The sequence below is a fragment of the Strigops habroptila genome, chromosome 1 (assembly GCF_004027225.2).
Source record: "Strigops habroptila isolate Jane chromosome 1, bStrHab1.2.pri, whole genome shotgun sequence".
Lineage (NCBI taxonomy): Eukaryota > Metazoa > Chordata > Aves > Psittaciformes > Psittacidae > Strigops > Strigops habroptila.
Window position 1 is genome coordinate 35128042 of NC_044277.2, and position 23189 is coordinate 35151230.

The 23189-nt window shown below is 42.2% G+C and overlaps 2 protein-coding genes and 1 long non-coding RNA gene across 8 annotated transcripts in view; 1 reads left to right on the forward strand and 2 right to left on the reverse strand.

Moving 5' to 3' along the window:
- Positions 1-793: 793 nt before the first annotated feature.
- On the forward strand, positions 794-6208 carry LOC115615238. Of its 3 annotated transcripts, XR_003993994.2 has the most exons (5): positions 794-1331; positions 2134-2246; positions 3069-3174; positions 3827-5502; positions 5596-6208. It is a non-coding gene; the product is annotated as an uncharacterized LOC115615238 (long non-coding RNA). The 3 variants fall into 3 exon arrangements; XR_003993993.2 differs by having other exon boundaries at positions 3827-6208; XR_003993995.1 differs by having other exon boundaries at positions 823-2021; positions 3827-6208.
- Positions 5170-14927, reverse strand: MCMDC2 (minichromosome maintenance domain containing 2). Its single transcript, XM_030503151.1, has 13 exons — positions 13222-14927; positions 13000-13130; positions 12316-12511; positions 11098-11220; positions 10789-10896; positions 9444-9572; positions 8711-8942; positions 7985-8190; positions 7521-7681; positions 7148-7324; positions 6461-6603; positions 5797-5906; positions 5170-5357 (listed from the first exon to the last, which is right to left on the reverse strand). Exons 1-13 carry the CDS (start codon positions 13433-13435, stop codon positions 5191-5193), a joined length of 2097 nt encoding a protein of 698 aa, XP_030359011.1. The 5' UTR covers positions 13436-14927; the 3' UTR covers positions 5170-5190.
- A 2098-nt stretch (positions 14928-17025) lies between these two features.
- Positions 17026-23189, reverse strand: part of LOC115615192 (serine/threonine-protein kinase Sgk3) — a 59922-nt gene continuing 53758 nt past the window's right edge. For all 4 annotated transcript variants that reach the window (XM_030503092.1, XM_030503108.1, XM_030503099.1 and 1 more), the window contains 4 exons: positions 21365-21460; positions 20555-20710; positions 19383-19472; positions 17026-18420 (listed from right to left, as the gene is read on the reverse strand). In XM_030503092.1, coding sequence (XP_030358952.1) covers positions 18250-18420; positions 19383-19472; positions 20555-20710; positions 21365-21460 — 513 coding nt within the window. In that variant the 3' untranslated portion in view covers positions 17026-18249. The remainder of the gene's footprint in view (positions 18421-19382; positions 19473-20554; positions 20711-21364; positions 21461-23189) is intronic.

Consider the following 23189-nt stretch of genomic DNA (forward strand, 5'->3'; position numbering starts at 1 on the left):
GTTGGGAAACCCACTTCCTTCCACCAGTGCGAGAGCCCATCTTCCAGAAATCTACACCAGGATCAAAACAGACTCTCTGAACCTGTTTGTTTCAAACCTGGTGTCTGATCCAGTGCTAGGTTTCTTAGGAACAGTTCATACCCTTATATACCGAAACATAACAGTTTGGCATTGGCACTGCAAATAACTGCTTAGGAATAAAACTCTATAGTGCTCACACACTGCTATCAGAAGGAACCGTTTTTTGTGGAGTCACATATTAGCAAACCTCGGTTACTGAAATCCCAGGGAAGGAAGTCCCATTCCTTCAGCGGGATGGGACCGGCAAACCTTAATGGCCGTATCCAATTAACCTGCGTGTGCACAGCCTGCTGCACACCGATCTCTGTTCCCCACACCCCCTATTGCAGCTGTAACTGCAGCGCCGTGCCCTCCAGCCACACACCGCTGTCCCTTAGCACATATCCTGCCAATCGCTCCTCTCTCCCCGAGAGACCCGTAGGACAAAGCATTCATTGTGCTGGTGTAAACCAAGGGATGACAACACCAGAAAGACGAACTTTCCATGGCTCTGACTTCTCAAAGGCTGACTGTTCAGCGAGAACGGAAGCGTTTTAAACGCTGGGTTGTGTATGAGACACAGCGAAAAGAAGGCGAAGGTGCTTCCTCCCCTGGCAGTCCTGCCTGTAACCCGCCTGGAACAACCCGCCCCGGGTGAGGCTCCGCCCCGCCGCAAAGCGCCGCGGTGCCGCGCGGCCTTCCCCGCCCCTGCCGCGCGGCCTATTTAAGGGGGTCCCGGCGAGGCTCGGCCTTTCTGCGCGGCCCGGGGCGCTGGGGCGCGGCGGTGGGGATGCGGGGCGCCCTGCGGCGGGTGCCCCTCTCGGCGGGTGCCCCTCTCGGCGGGTGCCCGGCGGCGGGGGCGGTGCTGCCGGTGGCTCTGTGGCTTGTGAGCGGTTCCGTCCGTGCCGCAGCGGTAGCTTGGGCCGCCGGGCGCTCCGGCAGCGGCAGGGCGGTGGCTGGCGGCCCGGGGAGCGATGCACTCGGCCTCAGAGCTGCTGCCGCTGCCTCCCGAGGCAGCTCCTTCGGCAGAGCATGTGCGCGCCCGAGCAGCAGAGCGGTTCCCCGTTTCTCTCACAGGGGTTAGAACTGCTCTCTGCTGTTCAGCGGCAGAGGGGTTGGAGCTGGATGATATTTAAGGTCCCTTCCAACCCAAACCATGCTATGATTATAAATCCAATTCTGGCAGCACAAAACAATAACTATAAGCTGAGGAACTGAAGGGGCGGGTCGCTGGCACCGTTCCCTTAACGGCGTAAGGCATCACTTAAAAGGTGAGCGATTATCACCCTGTTGTAACTGCGTTGTTGTTTTGGTTGCCAAGCGTAGTGGCTGTGTGCTAACAACAGTGGAGTTGCGGAGTTCAGCCTGACACCCAGTAGCCACAAAGGGACATGCGTGTGTCTTGTGAGAGCAAGAGGGACCTTGTTAGTGCGTGCTGCTCTGCTGCCAGCGGGCTGCGGTGGTTGCTTTGGGTTAGCTCTAGATTCATCAAGTCTTCAAAGGAATGACAGATCAGACATCCAGAGAGACTCGGTTTTGCTGATAAATCATTTTCATTGACAGATGTGTGTCCTAATTCTGAAGATAAATGGTCTCTTTTCTGCTTTTGGGAATTTGGCAAGTGGTGTAGGTGACCCTGGCCATGCCCTTTGGGGGCAGGACCCCAGGGCTCAGTGGTCTCTTTGGCCATGCTCTCCTGCCAGGACCATTGTGTGAGTGCTGACCCTAACTCAAGTGATAGGGAAACAGGTCAGCAGTGGTGGGTGAGCGGGGGTTAGAGGCTGTGCCCTGCTGGGGTACCCCTCTCCCCAGGGCTGGCTGTTTCTCAGGAGCAGTGCAGCAGTCCTGCAATCAGTCATTGTTTGCACGGGAGCTTGCTCTAGGCGAGTCTTGTCTAACCGCCAGCTCAGCTGGCGCTGTCAGGAGTTTTTTCCCCAGGTAATGACAAAGCCAGCAGTGAGGTTGGTATTTGTTTGACTGGCTTACTTTCCCCAAGGACTTGTCGGTGCTTTTGGCTACTGGCTCAGCAGTGGAGTTCACTAAATTAAATGTCTTGTCTTTTCACTGTTTCAGGCAGCAAGTGAAGTTATGAGTTTGTTACAAGGTTTGGGAATCATCAGTCTGGACTCTGCCATGCTGTTGCCTTGCAAGCAGAAAGATGTCATGTCAATTCTGGAGCTACAGAAGTAATTATTTTTTCCTGTGCCTAAAAATATTGAGGAAAGCCTCCTGAAATCTAGATCTAGAGTTCTGAAGATGTTTTATGGCTTGTAAATTCTCTTACAGATGAAGGAACAGGGAGGAATAGGCTTGCATGTAGTGTTAAGAGTTTGAAACTCAATAACAGAAGCTGTTATGCCAGCTATAAAACGTCCTGGACTTGCTGCCTGGAACTAATCAGGTGCAACCCAAGAACCCTGAAGGAATTGTAAGGGGGAGGTTTGTAATAGTATCGGAGAATCTAGTTTTTAACTGGGGTGAGAAACAAGGCTTCTGCTGTGGAGAACTAACAGATGCTCGTTGGGAGTGAGAGACTGAGGAACAGTGTGTTCACATCACTGCCCCTGCTGCCACTTGACTGTGTCAGTCTGTTGGAATATATCTCAAAGGGAAAGGCGGCTGCAGCACTGAACTGCGCCTCTAGATTGGCACCTAGGGCTTGAATTAACAGGGAGGGACCTGCATTTCTGTGCCCAGAGAGAGCTGTTTTGTTTCTGGCTCTGCTGAACCCATTCTGTGCTTAACGGTTACAAACAAGGTTCTCCTTCAGTTTACAGAAGTGAGTCTCTTGAGACAAACAAATCCCCTTGTGTTCGATACCTCGGGAACATTACAACAGCCTTACAACAGGCAGGAACCTGTTCGCTGGCACGATGATGCTAACACTTTGCCGTTTACCCAACTGAAATGTGTGATGAGCAGTGTTGTATCTGAGGTGCCAGCTAATTAGGAGGGGTTTTCTACTTTGATTTGCTACCATTGATTCTGATTTTATTATCCTTTTAAAGGTGCTGTGACATCAGATGACCTTCTCCACTGTCTCCAAACCCTGTGTATGCACATACAGCCAACAGCAGACTGCATCCACCTCTAGAAGAATGGGTGTTTAAGGTGGTAAGTTGCTCTTTTACAATGCTAGTTAAGTAACCAGTAAGCGGTACTGGTGAAGGCCTGTAGTGGCCACATTTGCTGCTGCCTGGAGCTGTGTGGGCTTCCATCAGCTGGAGGTGTGGCCTGTTGGTCAGGGACACTTTTGGACCACTGGCTGACTTTACTCTCCTTCAGTTGTGGTACTGCTGCTTGTCATCTTCTGTTTTGCTTAAAACATCCCAGAAGAAACTGGGGAGACGTAAGGGTATGGCCGGGTTGGACGGGGCTTTGAGCAACCTCGTCTAGTGGAAGGTTCCCCTGCCTGTGGCGGGGGGGTGAAACGGGATGATCTTTAATGTCACAAACCATTCCATGATTCTATAATAAAAAGCTGTGCTCCTGTTGGAGAATACTCTTTTCTGAGGACACAACCTCCTTAATATGGCTTTTCAAAAATAGTGATTTATAAAGGTGTTGTATTAAGTTTATTCTAGAAGACCTGTTGCTGGCATAATGATGAAATCTTTGCCGTTTACCCATCTGAATTTTTTGTGATGTGTATCTTTGGCTCTGATGTGCCAGTACAGTTAGTAACTTTGTGTAAGATCAATTAAGGGAACAGAAAACTAATCTTGAAATTCCCTTTTTTTTGTTTCCCTGTTGTTGCTGTCTTTAGCTTGAACACAGCAGCCTGAAATGTGGAGTTCTAATGCACTTGGAAATGCTTTCCTGGCCCTTCCTGTTCCTCAGAAATATGGCTTGATTCAACAGCAAGGCAGGGGAGCAGCTGTTCTGTGAACAATCCTCAGATGATGTTCAGCTGAAACTCTAGAAAGGGAAACAGCCCTGTGGGCACTTGGAGAACTCAGTATGAATACCTAACTGTACCAAATTGAAGAAAATTGAATAAATTGAGTGTTAAAACCTGTAGAAGAACTGTCTAAATGAGTGTTTACACTGTTAGTAGTGGCAGCTTTCCTGCTTGCCTTCATGGCAGTGTGTGTATGAGTAAAATCTCGGGTTTGTGTTTTCAGTGACTAGTGTTTTGTCGAGGCGCTGTGAGTGGTACATCCTGCTGGATGCCCTGGCTAGGAGTCACACCGAGCAAACCTTTGGTGTCCAGCTTGTTAAAGCTGACGGGGAAACCTGTACAATTTTTCTGCTGCCTCTTTTTAACCCAGGCCCTCGTGGATGTAAAATCTGGCCAGTGTTCTGCCTATTGCCATATTGATGTTAGGAAGACAGAATTCAGGAAAGTCCATAGTTGGAGAAGCATGTGGTGTCTCAGCCACTTCATCTTCTACCACACCATTCTTTACACTTGTTTTTGCAGTGAGGTAGATAGAGTTGATCTCACTGAGCTGCCTACCCACCAGATTGCCTGACAGCTTTTTTGTTTCACTTTCCTGTAGGGTTCTACTCTCCCCTGCAGTCTATACAAAGTAATGTGGAAATAGTGAGGTTTTTTAGACTGCAGGAGCACACTTGGCATCCTGCTCTAATATGGTGCTGTAATGTAAAACTAAGACACAGAACATCAAGCAGTATGGTGACGCTTTTATACATTTTACAGAGCACGAGTAATTTAAGAAAGTTGGCTTAAGCCGGAAAATGTACCACCCCTCATTGAGTGGTGTATTTAAAAAGAAGCAACAAGAGAAACTTTTTGGAGAGAGTTCATGGAGTTGAAATGAAACATTAGATTCTAAACTCCTGGTTTAATTCTTAGTTGTAGTCTTATTAAAAGCCCTGCTTTATTCCTCGCTTAACTGTGGACGAACAGTGGTAGCCAGGAAGTAAAGTTCAGGTTCTGGCTTTATTCTGAAGCTGTGGCCTTCCAGGATGAAGATGTCACTCCTGCCTCTAAAACAACACTGTCACAAAACTTGTGATTAAATCTTGTCAACCATGCTTTATCCCTTAGCAAACCAGCACTGACCTGTCTGACAAAAACACTAAAAACTTTATTAGTTGTATATTTCTAACTGCAGTCTCAGAAGGCTAAAGACTCAGGCTTTACTTACTTACACAATGGACTTTTCACTCTTCATTAGTGTTAATGTGAATTCCTGGGCCATATGCACCAATGAACTTCAGCAGTTGATGGTGACACTGCATGAGGTAACTGTCTCTCTGTTGCAGGGAGTTTTCATCACTGAGGTCAAATGGAAATACAGGATTTGGTGCTATGCATAATGCAGACTTGCCTAAGCAAAGAAGAAAGAGACTTATGCTGAAAGATGTGATAAACTTCTGCCAGATTTGATAAACTTCCCTTCGAAGGGAAAAGAAAGCTGTGACACAGATTACTTAAATGGCAACATAAAAGATTGTGTTGTGGAGTGTTACATGGTAATTCTTGTCTCACTGCCAAATTTGTGTATGAACCAATGTGACTGTGATGCTAGATAAACAACCTGCAACCCTTGTCTACTGTTTCCCCAGGGAGGGAAGTCTGCCAGCATGAAGGACAGCACTGACTGTGTGGCAAAGTCAACTGAAAGACCTGACACAAGTCTTCAGTGCAACTTCTGGACTTTGATTTGACATGAACTATTATTGCAATCAATTGATACAAACTTTTTTCAAACTGACAAAATCTGAAAACTCTGTACCCAAGACTAAAGACTGAGTTGCATTATTTACCGTGTTTTAGGGTCAGAGATGATTCAAGTAACAAGACGGCAATCAACGCATCTTCTTCAAGTACTTTCTTTCTTAGACTTAGTTTAGCATGAGCCTTAGACAGTGAAATCCTGACACATGAATACAAGCATGTCAGAAATAAATATTGCGGACATGAATGTAGTATGTACTGTGCTGCTTCAAGCGCTTCCAAACCTCAAAAGTTAACACAAGTGGGTTTTTCCTATACCTTGGCTGTGTAAACTCCCCCCAGATACTGTGTGGTTATACTTGTCACTGACGAGGTGTGTGTTACTAGGCATGCTTTTCTTATGCTCTGAAAGCAGTGGAAGCTGGCATATTATATACTGTTAATAACTTTGCTTGTGTAATACCAAGCTGTAATAATTAAAATCCGATTTTTGTTTTCCTAGATAGCTTTAATATTGAAAATTGTTTCTTAAATCCCTGGGCCTTTTGCCTGGTGAAGTTCCTTAAACTTTTTTCTTTTCGACATCAATATAGAAAATGTTATTTATAAATGGTAAATGAGATTCTTTACACTTGAACTTTTCAAAACTTAGCGTCCTGTCTAGATTTGTACTTAACAAGCTCCTGAGCAGCTCAGCACAATTTCTATTTGAAATGTAGATGTGTTTCCTTTACGATGAAAAGTAGGACATACAGAATTTTTAGTGCAGATGCTGATAATGTTGATCCATGCACAGAATCTCTTCTCACTCTGCGACTTGCGAGATAGTAGCCCTGAATGAGGCTTTCTGCTTCTGGACTTAGTTCAACATGAAGATTCTTAGCAAACGAAATAAACTGGAGAGGGGGTATACATTTTAATATTTAACTGGAAAATGAAGAATTTACCTTTTTCACACCTTTTAACATGCCACTGGCATAGTAATACAGTTTAGGTGGTATATTCTACCAATAGTCTTTGTAAAGACAGATGTCACCATTCAGCTATGGATGAGGATGGATCTCAGATGCTAAACAGCATTATCTGTTAATTATTCTAGAGATATGAACATTTTATTTAGAAAGGAATATTAACTTTTACTACTGATTGTAAACTGCACTGGTTGAAAGTAGATATTGGAGATCAGTTCTCCTATCAGTGGTAACTGATAGGAGATGTTTTTCAGAAACAAGATAAATGGATTTATGATGCTGGCCCTTTTAAAGAACTGCAGCTAATGTTATCAATGATCCTGTTAGTGCTAGTGGGAATATGGGGGGGAATAAGGGTAGAACGTGAGTGTTAGCAGTCAGAATGTGTGGAGAGAACTTTCCAATCCCAGAAACATTGTGATATTCCCAAGTATAATGCACTTCTAAATTACTGTGTAGGATTTTTTACCTCCTCATAATCCTGCATTCTGAACTGCTGGGAGACTTTGTACAGCATGGCTTCAGGATGAATGGCTTTTTTCAAGATATGGTGTACCAGAGGTGAAGATAGTTGACATGAAGGAAACTCATCGTGTATCAAAAGCCCAAAACCATCTACAAGGTTAGGTGGAATCAAACTCATGTCCTAGAGGGAAGACCCAAAGAAAGAAAACAACTACTTCAGTTTGGTATCAAATATCTTCTAAAATGAGCTAAAGTCACTGAAGTTGTGACTTTTTGGGAAATACAAATTTGATTGTTTTCATTATTTCATGAGTGGAAATAACCATAAACACATGGCTGCTGTAGCACAGTTGGTCGTAACAAGGCACGTGCTTTACCATCTGTCCAATTAAAAAGTTGTCCTTTTGTATATGTTTCTTTGAGGAAGAATCCACATAAGACCAAAAGTTGGTCTGAAGTGAAATAGTAACTTGCTGGTCAGCCTCTTCTCCATACTTCTTCCCAGGAATGAAGACCGTTGTTGCTCTGCTCTCTAGGACTAGGATAAGAAAAAATACATCAGTTTGACTATAAATCCTAATACCCACACACACTATCTGAAGCCAGTCACGATTATGTATTTCACTGAATTGTCACGATCAATGGAGTGATCTCTGCCTGGGTAGCAAATGTAAGCTTACAGGACCTGGGCTTTTTTGTCCTGGTTTCTGTACACAGACTTATTAAAACCAGCTTACAGCTTTTCCCAGCATTTGAGTGCCATAAACTGGAACAAACCTAGCCATAAATTTGCATGTTTGTTTTGTTCTGTCCCCTCATTTGTTATTAGGTGTGAGATTACCGGAGTGTAGAAGTTCAAGTTTATCCCTTTTATATGAAGCCAAGCCTCCTATGTAGCAGATGCCACCCTTGGCCAGCACAGCACTGCAAGCTTGAATACTGGCGCTTCCAGTTCCGTGTTTGTCTTTGGACACGGAAGGGAAAATGTCACTGTAAGGTGGGTGTCGTATGCCACGAGGCAGAAGACAGAGGCTGTAATTCAGAAGCCTAGAACATTAAACAACTGTCAGTGACAAAGTGTTAAATTATCATTCAGTTTTTCAAAATTTAACAACTTAATGCTTTATAATGATATTTACATATATTAAGACTCACTTAGAAGCAACAACAACCACAAACCCAACCCTTAACAGAAAACCAGTGTCAAAACTAAATGTTTAAAGTAACTTTGGACATAAATGTAGAAGGCCAAGCCTTCTCTGCAACAGCTGCCAGCAGGACTATGTTTCTTATGGATTTAACACGAGGCAAATTGTGGCTTGCAATAGAAGCAATTCCTAGGAAGTCAAAGAAGTCTCATAATTTAACCCCGTATTGTCAACTCCTGTTCCTCTTCTAAAAAACTTTTCCAGCTATCTAGAAGGGCAGAGGATTAGTAATCCTGGCCATCTGGGATAAATGAGAAGGCTGGGTGGGAACTTGCAAGCTCTGCCTGCACTTACTATTAGCTTCAAAAATACTAAATTTTTCCATTCTAACCTATGTGAAAAATAAGGAATCTCTTTACCTATCAATTACCAGCGTGTCACTTGTCACAATCAACAGATCCAGGTAATCTGCATTTTCTTTGTCACACGTCTGTACCAGACTCAGCAATATTGCCAGCTTGAGAGTATTGTAAGTGCCTGGTGGAACAACTTGAGAAGCAAAGATATTGGCAAGGATGGCAGTAAACCTCCAGCATGAACTTGCAGTCAGTGAGAGCAGATACTTAAAATTGTCACTGACAAAAGAAGGACCTAATGAAAACAAAGTATGGGTTAATGAACGCTTAGTAAGACAGCTATGCAGATATATTAGAACACTAAAAATCACCATTTTAGTCTTGATGCAAAACTTACTTACAAAAAATATGTTTATGTTTCAAGCACAAACTGAGAATGTAAACACCTGACACCATTAATTTTACTACTAAAATGGTAGCAGACATGACCTGCTAGAACCGACAGAATAAGAAAGGAATAACTAAAATATCAGGTTTATCTAATGTATGATTTCAAAATATCTTCCAATGGATAGGAAAATTTGGAAAGAGAAGTTGAAGAACTGCAATAAGTAATCATGTAGTTTCCCAGTGTTTGGAAAGCAGGCAAAGGAAGATGTTCTCAAGGGACAGAAAGCATTGCAGACAGTGAGCGGAAAGTCCCAGAGTGGTTTTGTAACCTGGACCTTTAGATAACAGAAAACTGGATCAGTTCTCAAGATACTGTTCTAGAAGATTTTTAATGGAACTTTCTTACCACTTGGTTTACAGAGCTGTATGCTGTTGACTTCTATACATGCTGTAGCTTGTAAGCCATTCTGTACACAAGCTGGAATTCCTATAATCTTGTAGTGGTTTCCTATTTTCATTTTATTGGCCAGTTCATCTAGAAATCAAAAAAAAGGAGGGGGAGGAGAGAAACCTGCAGATGTGTGAGGGCATAAACCAGTTAAAAAGACATGGTCAGAAACCCAGATTCTGAATGGTTCTCTTTTATGCTTTAATTGCAGGAAACAACAGTTGGCTGCCAGGTTCACCATAACAGCCTAGAATAAAATGAAGCATGCAATTATAATTGATTAGTGCAAAAGGTAAGGAAGGCACAAGGGGTGAGGAAAAGCAGGCTCCTGATAAGGCAAATGGATGGCGCATTTAGTTTTGCATTGAAAAGAAAATGGGCAGTCGTTTGCAAGCATGCATTCCTACTCTGAAACTTGTGGTGACACTGGGATCAGTTACTGTCCTATCTGATGTCAGAAAAAAAGATACAATAAAAAGGTGAGTTTCAGAAAGACACACAAATGCCTTTGGGAAGATTTGTATTTCTGTGTTTCTTAAAAAGAAAAAAAAACCCCACATTTATTTTTTGGAAAGGAAAGCTACATCCAACCATGTCTGAATCTCAGCTGTGAGACTCTGTCTGACCTCACTGATCACTGAAGCCACTGGAAATTTAATGCATGGAGAACTCAAAGTATCTCACCCATTGAGTGTTTTTATTATTTTCATAATTTTATTATTATTAGGGGTTTTTTTTTCTACTTAGCTTTCAATAAATTAACCATATAATTCCATAGACTTTTTGAATGGTGGGTGTTTTGGAGGTTTTTTTAAGAGAATTAATGGAATTATGTTGAGGAGTTGTGATTTTAGTTGGATATTCACACTGCAAACCATTTAATGTTTGCAGTGCAAGGTAGTGGTAGCAGAAGCCAAAAATCCTGACAGAATGTGGAACACAGCTAGATTGAGGAAGGATGTTAAAAATGCGTGAAGTTGGCACAAATCACTGTGACCAAAGGAAGTAGCAAGGAGGAAAAAACAAGCTGCAGTTAGGATGTGATGCTGCAGAGCTGGCCAGGGGATTTTATTCAGATAAAAGTGAACACAACAGTTTTGCCATGTGCACTCTTCAATCACCTGTGTATACTGTTTAGTCATCTACATTTAGGTATTTTTCCCTCCTAATCTTATTAAATAACTGCAATGTAAGTTATGACTTTCACCATTTTGTCTGGACAAATGACCTGTAAGGCAAATGCAAGGGATTGTAACCGTTCAATTCTAACCCATTTTTGACAAAACTCCAAAAGTCAGCTTACCTCTCAAGAAAACTGTGAAGGTCTGAATCCTGAAATGTGATTTATCATTGGAATATCCTTTCAAAGCATTCAGAACTTTTGCATCAATCATTTCAACTATTTGCTTATCTTTCAAAACAAAGGCAAAGAAAAGGTTAATTATCTGGAAAACAGTATGGCTTTTATTATTGTTATTTTTATTAAATGACTTTATTTTTATTTTATGTTTCTATGATTTTCGGGCTTTTTCCACTTCACTATTTTGCTTACTCACTGCTTAACAGAAGTAGGAAAGAAACAGATCTAAAAATAAAACTACATAGGTCCTACCACCAAGTACTCTAAATTTCATGTCTTCCTGCAGTGGCGAAGAACACAAGCTACACACAAAATCATTCCTCACTGTGGCAGACTCTGTAGCTCCAGGCAGATGCACTCTTATGTATCTAAACCCTAAAAAGAAATTATTTATGGAACATTTACAATGAGGACATGGCTTTCATTTTAAATTTCCCATTTTGAATAGACGTGACATCCCATCCCTGGAAGTGCTGAAGGCCAGCCTGAATGGGACTTCGTGTGATGTAGTATAGTGGGACGTGTCCCTGCCCATGGCAGGGGGTTTGGAACCAGATGACCTTTAAGGTCCATTCCAACCCAAACCATGCCATGCTTCTGTGGTTAAAATACTGGACACTGAAATGCCAAATATATCATGTGTTTCTTTGGATGAGCATACGTTCATGTACTATGCCTCCCCTAAAATGATCTGTATCATTTACTGCAGGCTGACCACAAGATGGCAGGAGTTCCTACCGCACATTCGCAAGCAGAAGAGCTTGGCGCGGCTTGCTGAGCGGCGGGGAGGAAGCCACTGCCTCTGCCTGCCCTGGCAACGCCGCGGAAAAATGGATATTCATTACTAAAGGTACGTGCCCTCGTAAAGACATCACTATGATTTATTCTGCAGCCTCCTAACTGTGGGATTTAGCTTCTCTTTTATTTATTTACGGTCTCTGTTACAGGAAGTAAACAAAACAGCCTTTAAAGTCCTTAAGGCCTAATCCTGCCACAAGCGGTTCAGTAATATTACTCAAAGAAGTAGTTCCACTGAAGTGAGCTACTTATTAAAACAAACTTGTTCTGTGCTAGCAGCTTTTGCCCATCACTTAAGGATACTGTTCTACAGTATATTACACACAGAAACACAGGTTCCAAGAAAAAAAAGTATTCTGCTAGCTTAGCTTTTTTTTTCTTTCAGATAGTTTATATAAGATATGTTGCCAATATAATTTAATGAACTATCTCCATCATTAGGAAAATGGATTGCTGGCATAGCTGTGCTTCCAAAACCTTTAATAATGCTGAGCAACCACTGGCAGGGTCCACTGCTTTCAATTAACAAAAATGATACTGTGCTCATTACAGAAATGTATGCATAATAAGACTGCATAGAAGAATGCCTTTGTCATGCTGGGGTTTTACCTCTGAAATTATCAAAATTACTATAAAGCTTCTGAAATAGTACTGATTTTTTTTTTTTACTACCTTTAGAAAATTGGCAGGTTTCCTCAGTACAAAGAAATCTTGCTCCTTGTGTGTATTTCGTTACAATTCCCATTGCAATTGCTATTCCTTCAGACATGTAAAATCTTTGAGATGTGTAATTAAAGGGAAACGCAGCAAGGCTCAGAACGTAACTTGGTAAAGGTGGCAAATGGGTTGGTTTCAGCAATATACTGATCTAACAAGAGAGACAATCACATTAATACCATCCAAATATGTTTGTTTGTTTGTTTTAAAACCACTTTACTTACATGGACAATCACACAATGCGATACATGGCTACTAGAAAAATAAATCAGAAATGCGTGAAGAGTAATGAGGTTTCATATTAATCACCTCCAAATTCTTGCAATAGGGTTGGGTGAGATTTCCAGCTATTTTTAATTACAACTAATACTACAGCCCAAGGGAAAAATGAAAAATGAAAAGTTAATATAAAAATAATACTAGTTAATATTTCACCATACTTGAAAGATTTAAGATCTAAATGGAAGAAAACTGCAGCCTCACCTGGGCCTCTGTCTGCAGTTGTTCAATTAATGATAATGTCTTAATAGCTATGAAGCACACCTGTGATTGACAAATCATTTCGTTTTAGAGAGGAAAATCTAGTTAAAATGTAGAAGACGTACTTTTTTCTACTCTTGTCTATCAAGCAATACTTACTGACTGGAAAATCTGTGCAGCTTGTATGGGATTATGAAGAATGTGGTTTCCAAGAGTTGCATCTAATTCAGCAATATCAGAAGGATTTATTGAAATAATGAAATGATAAACAGCGTAACTTTGTTTTGAGTCTGTAGGAGCAAGAAGTATCTTAAATAAAAAATAACAAGAGATCTGTGTAACATTACATATCAATTTAACAGACTATCTGTTGAGTAATACCACTGTATTTTTTGCAATCCTGCACGAATTTCTGAAGGCCACCGCTTCTGTCCAGGTAAACAAGGGCAACTTCCCTCATCTTCTGTATTTCACGATGCATCTTCCCAGGCAGACCTCTGCGCTCTTTATCGAAATGTTGGGATAAACTGTGAAGAAATGATGTCAGACCTGGCCATGCTATGATAATAATAAAGGTATATATTAACAAAGCCATACAAAGTTAAAATAAGTCTCTTTTTCAAACTGTGTAATTCTCTGAAGGATTTTTAAAATTCAGGGGAAAGTTCTTTCCAATGGCTGAAGCATACTACATTCCCAAACTAAATTCCTAAAGAATGCTCTGTTGTTTTCTTTTTTCAGTGATTTATTTCACTGCTCAATTCACTAACCCATGAAATGAAGGCTTGCATTTTAACTTAACCTCTCCTCTATGTTATTAGGTATATTCAGCCCATCAAAAGCAGGACTTAAACTCCTCCCTTATCTGAGATGTCTGTCTTAGCTGCTAAAAGTGCAAAACTGTACGACACTTTTTTCCCTTTTTAAATCTGACCTTCCTACTGTGCTGTTACCTCCTGTATTACCCACTTCAGGTGCTGATCTTGCACACACTTACTGCCATCCATGTACACAAAAGATCAGTCCCAACTCCCATAGGCAAAGCTGTAAGAACTACAGTTTTGGATTGGAGGCTGACTGTGCTCTTCAGTGCTCCTCTCATTGTGTACCTCTGCGTATTTTCTTTTATTTTTTAAAGCAGAATCTCATGCCATGAAGCACTACTTTGCCGAATTTAGAGGGAGAATTACTAAGACCAAAATACGGCATTTTGTATATACATATCTGTTTTACTGCCTTACAGATTTTCTTCCACAAAGCGTCCGTTGCCCTCTCCGTAGATGACCAATATGAAATGCCACTTCAATCTTCAAAACCAGATTTAGCTTCCTGGTAGAGGGCACAACACAGAATTACTGGGCTGATGAGGAAGCAAAGCTCATAGAATATGAAAGATCCCGTGTAGGAGTTCACAGAACTGGCTTTGGGAGGACAAACATATCAATATCAGAGAGGAGTAGCTGGATACCAGTGCAGCACTAGTGTGGCGGCAGTGTAAACTCTATTGTCTGACAGTTGTATGCTGTGGGCTGGTAGATGTGTTTAGTGCCCAAAGTATCACATTTTAAGAACAAATTGAAAGAGAATTTATAGTAAAGTTTGTTTTTTTTTCCCAGTTTCTTTAGGATTACTGCTACATAATTACTGATCCATCCCTCAAAATGTTTATCAAGAAGGGGTTAAAAAACCACACACAGATTCACCATACCTCCCTGTGTTCCCCGGGCTAGAAGGAAGGGACGCCAAACACGACTAGGAAGGACTAAGCTATGGTCCCAGTCATTGTGCACTAAATACTGTCATCGCCTAAGCTTCAGAAAGTCTGACCAGTCCCACCACGGAGGTGATGGTGCTCATCGGTGCCCCCCCCAGCCAGCGATACCCAGCACCGCCTCCTGGCTTCCAGCTCCTGCCACCAGCACCCCCTCCTCACAGACCTCACGGGCGCTGTCCCCCAAATACTCCACAGGCTTCCTACGCCGCCCTCTTCAGCACTGCTGTGTCGGCAGCAGTGGGTACAGAGCGACCGGCCTGTTCACACCGCAGCGGGCAGAGGGTCGTGGCGCCTTACCCCCAGGGCGCCGGTGGGCCCGCGACAAAGGCGAGCGGGGCCGCTTACGGGGCGCTCCCTCAGGCCCTCAGCCGGGGCGGCCCAGGCGGGAAAGGCGCCACAGCTCCCCCCCGGCCCGGCCCCACCCCGGCCTCCTGAGGCGCCGCTGCCGGGGCTCTGAAGGGCAGCGCCGGGATTGAAAACGACTCCCGAGAGGCAGCGGCTGCACAAGCGCACCAGGCAGCGCCTCTGCGGGGCGGCTCTGCCCCGTTAAACACGGCTACTGTGGTGCACGGCCACCGCTTTACTGTGGCCAGCGTAGGAGGCAGGTCACTAGGAAAGGGTCAGGCACTCATAGCGTAGCAAGTACTATAAAATAATGTACTTGTGAAACCATTTTCTCTCATTAATAAATACTGCATATCTCACTGCTGCCTTTAGCATGCCAGCCATCTGCAAACTTACCTCGCAGGACAGTACCTCTACACTTTCTTCTGCTGTATTTCATTCAGTTCACGTTTTTACAACTGCCATGCATTTCAGTCAGTCCATCTTGCTGCTTCTCCCCCTCTCTTCCCAGGCCAAAACACCAGAAAACACAAAGGCGGTGCATCATTCCTTTGCTTCTGTGGCAACAGGAGAGGTCTGCTCCTTGCAGGGTTGGGATGCACCTCTGGAAGGGGAGGAACAACTTCACTAAGGACAGGCAAAACCCCTTGTGTTAGTCACATAAAGACAAATTTTACCTCCCTTTATTACCTATCTGCTGCAACAGGAAGGGAGACCACAGATGGTTCCTGTGTAGGCTCTCCATCAATCTCCTATCCAGGCTTTACCACAACTATTGCTTCAGACTTCACTTGTCAGCACCAGCACTGGATGAAGGAGCTGTAACACTGAACCTGTCTTACTTTGAAACCCATCATCATGGGATGGAGAGAGATGTGGAACAAGAGCACTAGATGCGGAGGCTTTATTGCCTGAGGTTGTACACAGTTATCTTCACAAGTCCTGAGCTGAACGAGGCGTTTCACAACATGAACTTACAGTACAAGAAACAAAATGAAGTATTGCAAGTGGTATGTTTAACAAATTCACACTTCACCAAAAAGGCAGAGCCTGCTGAAGGAAAAAGCTTAATAAGCTATTACTAAGCTGCTCTCCTAGAAATAACTTTAACTATCACCACCATCTTAAAAAGGCAAGAAACCCTTAATTCGTGATAAAACCCCCCAAAACCCTGCACACAGTCACGCAGCTAGGTACAGACATCTTGGAAACACAAGACAAAGTAAAAGGGGTGCTACCTTCCCCAGCAACAACTTCTTAAGTATCCCCTCTCCTTCCCATCTCTCTACAGCACTGTACTTCCTTGCCATAAAGATAAGGCAGTGACAGTACCCCACGACGATTTCAGCAGTATACAGAGTGAAAATGTGGTATGAGAATGGACGCTTCTCTTCTTAAAATCGATTTCTGCTTCCAAGTCCATCAGAAAGACATGGGGTTTTCGTGTTTTGTTTGTTTGGGGCTTTTTTTTGTTTTATTTTTCAAAAAGGATAATGCTGCTGCTTCCTCATGATTATAATAGCAAGGATTACAGGTAGTTGCTGGTTGTCCTGAACATCTGCACAGCTACTTCCAAACCTCTCAACATTCCAGAGCAGCACCACAGTAAATGAGAGCCAACCCATTACTTCACTCCCACAAACGATGCAGGTCCTTCCTTCCATGCCTGTGTAAATTCTTACTTCTTTTACCCAACCACTCTTTCCAACACCTCATGTAGCAACTGCTCAGCATCACTTCAGCACTATGCAGAAGTTAGTTCTATAGGAGATACTCCTCCAGATAAGCACAGAATCCTGTTTCAGTTTTCACTTGTCTAATGTTTCACTGTTATAACATTAATTTCAAAAGAATTAAGATTTGATACATTATTTTCCCCAACATTCTCAATTTTTAACTGACCTTCATGCAATATGGATAGCATTTCTCTTAGCTAGGTCTTGGTAAAAAATGAGATGATTTAGATATTGAAACTTATCTTTTACTCATCAGTGTCTTAGCAAACTTCTCTCAAATCAAGACATTTAACAGAATATATTTATGAACAAAAAACACAGAACATTGAGTAACAGACAAAAATAAGTTGTTATTTACAAGTAATATATATAATAAAACTACTACTGTGATAGGCATTTATACACTGTAACTGCAGTCAATTTTTGCATTGTTTAAAAAAATTTCCTTAAACAGAAATTGTTCAGTTATCAGTTTGTCCATACACGTGTATGTTATGAGAAATACAACAGCTTTTCACATTTTTAAAATTATCAGCGTAATTTACATTTCCCCCCCCCCCCCCCAATATCAAGTGAAGATTTTAAAATGGTGCAAACTGGAACACAAAGACAAGTAGCTATGACCGTTGAAATACAATCAATTTGGGACATATTAGTGTTTCGAACTGTAAATCTGTGAGAAAAATCCCTAGTATTTGGCATGGTCCCCTCACCACCCACCCCCGAAAGGTCAAAGCAAGATAGCCTTTTAAAGTAACAGTGATTATTGCATATTAGATCTTTGGAAAAGCAGAGTTTTAACCAAGAATATTTTTAATGTAGTTGAAATATAGATGTATTTACCTCAGGGAGGAAAGAAGAGTAGAACACATGATCAGTAATATTATCGAATCAATCCAGTTAATTTTTTCCATCCTTGCTTTGAGTTATCCCCTATACCTTAGATAATCCAGTGGAGTGAATGGTATTTCAGCAAGTGCAAGAGCAACAATCCAGTTTTACATGACCGCCTTTTCATTCTCTAGAAGTCCTTTAAGAATCTGGGTCTTAACTTCTATTAACCCCACATTTAAGTGCTGACAGGTAAATTAACATATATTTCGAACTGATGTAATAGGGAAAACGTTTACCTTTCTTAAACCAGGATATACAAAAGACAATTTGCATAGTTACAATTCAAGCACAAATAGGTACAAAAGCATTTATAAATTTACTAAATTTGCTGCTGTTTGTGCCAGGCAAATCTTAGACAGGTATGAATGTAAACTTGGAAGGGACTGAGGAGAACAGTCAGTGTTTTTTGCTTAAAATATATGTAGAGAATGCTTTTTAAAGGTTTTAAAAAATATTTTCTGCAGCAGGAACAAACAGTTCAAACCCCAAAGAAAGCCATCCAAAATGCCCAAATTCCTCCTATACAGCAGAGAAAGTTTGTTCATAGGTTTCAAACCTACATACAAAACGAGGCACTAGTTACGCTATTTTGGAATGTGTCCATAACCCTAACATTTCAGCTCACCCCAAGACTTCCAAAACACCATGGCTTCTAACTTCCTAGGAAAACATATCTTCAGAAGGTGGTGCGTAAGAAAATCCAACAAATGCATCATCCGCCTCTAGGACACTGGCATTAACAATGTTGTAATCGGAAGAAACGCAGACTGAGTATGGGACCATTTCTTCTGTAAACACTGCATCAAAATTCCCAATGTCATCTGGTCCAACCTAGAAAACAGAAAGATGTATCAGTTGTCATATTAATAATGTGTTTTAAACTTGTGCTTGTCCTTTACCATTCAAATTTAACTCTTGAGGCTATCTGCTTTATGTTGTTCTTGCCTATTTCACTACAGGTTTAAGGAAGCACACCACAGCATCCCTGGAAACAGCTATTAAAAGCCTATTTGTTTCTTTTAGACTGGAGTTCATGCCAAAGCTTGCACACCTTTACGATCTGATTAGCCTAGGAAATATAAAGAAATGTCTCTTTCTTAACTGACTTAGGGAGATGCAAAAGCTAACCCACCTCCTACCCCCAAAAATGAAGCCAAACAAAATACAACCCCCAAACCACACCAAATTGTATTTCTCTCTTTTCCATCAATAATGCTTTAAATGTTAAAATTCCAGCAGTGGTAGTGTTGTTACAGTAACACACCTCAGAACGAAAGCATAGTAATACTTGGTCACACAGACAAGAGACACAACAGCTAAGGCTTCTTCACCAAACAGATGTAGACTCAACAACAGGTGATGCTCTAATATGACTTTAAGGACTTCCTTTCCACTGTACCACCCTACCCCACGAGCTATTGGACAAGCAGTCACAGGTTGACACAGTTTAAACTAGGAAGATAAAGAAAAGCTGCAACCAAGGTTGAGTAACTACAAAAAACCAGGAAATCAGTCTTTCAGAAAGACTTCAAGTAAAGACTTTCTCTTCTTATTTGGTCTTCAGACCCCACAAAAATTGTCAGTACTTTGACAGGAAGGAGCAGAAGAAATGGTGATGTATCAAACCAAGTTTTAAGTAAAAAAAGGATGGTATCAATGCTCAAAAATGTGACTGCTCAAAAGGCACTGGAGGGTTCCCCATTCTTCACCATTCTGAAACAAATGTTCTTTGCAAATAGATGGGACCTCAAAGGCAGAAGTTTGGCAGCTATGAACTAAAACTAGGTACCTACCACATTAGGATTAAATGGTGGTGGAATCTTCTTCTGAAGAAGATCAGTCCAGCTGAGAGATTCAAAGAACGGGTGCTTCTGAATTTCAAGCTGCAGTAAGGAATAAAGATTTTAGATATTTCAGAAATCCATCCTATGCATCACAGTAAATACTACTTCAGACTGCATGTACATAAGGAATTCCTTCATCAGTTTGTTTATTCACAGTTTACTCTGCAATAAAAGCTGTAGTTGGTAAAACAGCAATTAAAATTTGTTAGCCTGTCTCTGCAAACTGATTTCCTTTTAAGATCGTATTTTCTGCTTTTATGTCTTAAAATCAACCACTCTGAAGTCTACCTCAGAGCAAGAACGTCTTCTGTTAGTACCTCTGCTCCTGCCTTAAAGTTCTGTTCGTTTTTGTAAAGCAGATCATTGGCTGAGAAGCAGCTGCTTCAACAACTCTGCAGCATGCTTACTAGTTACAAAGCAGCGAACAGCTCAGCTATCTGCTACCATCCTTTCATCTTGGTCCACACTGTGAGAAAGCGCAATGTCATAGCCTGAATGCTCTGTTACAAGGTCAGCAGGCTACCTAATGTTAAAACTCCAAACTGAAGACTGTGAGGATCTCATAATTACTGGATGAACTGCTTCTAGATGGTTCCTCATTGCACAGTTCTGAAGACATTGTGCTTTCTCACATCACCTTCTTGCAAATAAAGATTTTCTGCTACACTGGGAAAACGTTTGACATGATTTTAAGGCTAAAAACAAGCTGCTGTTCGCACTCTACTAGTGTTCGTCTTTATCTGAAGACTGTTTCATGCAGTTAGTTAACTGACATTACCAGAGAACAGCCTTTTCTTTTGATTATTTCCCAGTTTCACTGCAAACAGTGAAACCTACCTTAGTACACCTTACTAACTACTACATAAGGAATTGTGTTTCCTTTGCTGGCAGGTACAGCAGCAACCAAGCTCTAAATATTTATACCCCATGACAATCATCTCTCTCTTATTCCCAACAGCTTTTAGGGATTGACCACACTAGTGTCTTTAATGAAGAAATAAAGAGGAGGAAAACAGACAGAGCAATCTCTATCTCCAGCTATTAAACCTGTGCTGTGCGCATAAATTTGGTGATGACCCCTTAAATGAAGCAAGGCTTTAATAAATTAGGACATTACATACAAAATCTTCCCTTGCTCCAAGTCTGCTTTGCCGATCTTTCTCCAAAAGTTCTTCCAGGATAGACCAGGCTGTAAGACTGATTCCTGGCCGCAAAACTAGGGGTTTGTGAAGAATATTCTCGTACATCTCAGCAACGTCACGGCAGTAAAAAGGAGGCTAAAAAACAAAAAAATTATACATGAATTTGAAGCCACATGCAGTATATGAGTCTATAAGAAATACAAACTGATAGCAGTGAACAAGAAATCTACCTCTTCTTATACATTGCTAACTTCTAATTCAGTCATCACCATTGCCAGACCTTTATGCTTGACAGTTTCCCCACCCACCTCCTCTTCTCCTAACATGTTCTCATACTCGTAAGAAGCCACAGATGCCACCCAGTTTCAAAGCTCCCATTGCACTTGCCTGAAAAGAACCTGAGAGTGGAACCCCAGATTTATCTCCCTATTTAAGGTCCTGGAGCGGGAGGGGAGAGAAAACTTGTAACTTTGGAGGGTTTTATTGGGTATTATCACTGCTGATTCAGTTTACTCTCACATTCCCTCAAGTAGTCCCTCTGACTACTTGTCTTCACCTGAGCTGATGTCAAGCAGTTCACTAGGAAGTAAAATTTTACACATCAAGAGGCAATGCAGAATCCAAAAGAGAAAACCATGCTATGCTAAGAGTAACTGTTCATCCATTTAAGTGGATTATTTCAGTATTTTTCAAGTTAGCATCTTTAACATCATGCCAGGGTTACTTCACATAAAAGGAGAGGAGAGGGAAGCAGCCCCTGCCCACCCCCCCCCCATATTAAGTACATACCAGCCCATAAAGCATTTCATAAAGAACTGCACCAAGGCACCACCAGTCTACTGTGTTGTCATAGGGCTGCTTTTTAATGACTTCTGGTGCAAGATACTAAAACAAAAAATAAATTAAAAAGTATTTTAGAGCATTAGGCTAGCATGGATATAAAACCTAGGTTTTAATCCCATCACATTAAACACCTTCAGGAAAAGTTGCTTCATAGCAATTGTATGACTGCTAAGTATTTATCTTGACCTTCAACAAACCTGGCAAATACTTTGTCACCATCTGGGTATTTACCAAGTAGGACAGCTATTTTCCCCAGCTGAAACAATACTTCTCACGCTATTGTTTTGCCAAACTACATTGTCACCTCTATTATGAAACTTGTTCTACATTTCAGACAGGTTGCTGCACTGTTGCAGAGGCAAAATCTCTCAGCACACTGGCTACTAGCCATGCGTATGCTGCCTTCCTGTATGCTCCCCATCCAATACACAAAAATGAAAGAAAAAGATATTAATTCTGCCTCGAATCTATCATTACTGAAAAATTGTATGACCTATATTAAGTTTCACTGTAAATGTCCATGAGGGCATGAGTTGTGAGGTGCTACCTGACATCCTTGTCTCTAAACTGGAGAGATGTAAAACTGATGGATGAACCACTTGGTGGATAAAGAACTGGCTGGATGGCCGCACACACAGAGTTGTGGTCATCAGCTCAACGTCCAACTGGAGACCAGTAACGAGTGGTGTCCCTCAGGGATCGGTGTTGGGACCGGTCCTGTTCAACATCTTTGTCGGCGACATGGACAGTGGGATGCAGTGTGCCCTCAGCAAGTTTGCCGACGACAACAAGCTGTGTGGTTCGGTTGATACACTGGAGGGAAGGGATGCCATCCAGAGGGACCTTGACACGCTTGTGAGGTGGGCCAATGCCAACCTTATGAAGTTTAACCAAGCCAAGTGTAAGGTCCTACACCTGGGTCGGGGCAATCCCAGGCACTGCTACAGGTTGGGTGGAGAAGAGATTCAGAGCAGCCCTGCAGAGAAGGACCTGGGGGTGTTCGTGGATGAGAAGCTTGACGTGAGCCGGCTTCGGTGTGCGCTCGCAGCCCAGAAAGCCAACTGGATACTGGACTGCATCAAAAGGAGAGTGGCCAGTAGGTTAAAGGAGGTGATCCTGCCCCTCTACTCTGCTCTCGTGAGACCTCACTTGGAGTACTGTGTACAGTTCTGGTGTCCTCAACATAAAAAGGACATGGAGCTGTTGGAGCAAGTCCAGAGGAGGGCCACGAGGATGATCAGGGGCTGGAGCACCTCCCGTATGAAGACATTCATATGAGAATGTCTTCATATGGGGCTGAGAGAGTTGGGGCTGTTCAGCCTGGAGAAGAGAAGGCTGCGTGGAGACCTCATAGCAGCCTTCCAGTATCTGAAGGGGGCCTATAAGGATGCTGGGGAGGGACTTTTCATTAGGGACTGTAATGATAGGACAAGGGGTAATGGGTTCAAACTTAAACAGGGGAAGTTCAGGTTAGATATAATGAAGAAGTTCTTTACTGTGAGGGTGGCAAGGCACTGGAATGGGTTGCCAAAAGAAGTGGTAAATGGTCCATCCCTGGCGGTGTTCAAGGCCAGGCTGGACAGAGCCCTGGGTGACATGGTCTAGTGTGAGGCGTCTCTGCCCATGGCAGGAGGGTTGGAACTAGATGATCTTAAGGTCCTTTCCAACCCTAACCATCCCATGATTCTATGATCTCAGTCCTCATCTACAGCACACACAATTTCTAACCTCTCAAAACAAGAGGATGCTCACTTCTATCATTTTAGTATCC

Bases quoted from the DNA above. Each gene is read 5' to 3' on its own strand.
- MCMDC2 (XM_030503151.1), bottom strand. From the start codon at position 13,435: ATGGCTTTGTTAATATATACCTTTATTATTATCATAGCATGGCCAGGT. The intron at 10,897-11,097 runs GTAGGACCTATG...TTGTTTTGAAAG, and splicing joins GAAATTTAGAGTACTTGGTG to ATAAGCAAATAGTTGAAATG. The intron at 5,358-5,796 runs GTAAATAATGCA...TTCTTTGCTTAG, and splicing joins ATCTCTGACCCTAAAACACG to GCAAGTCTGCATTATGCATA.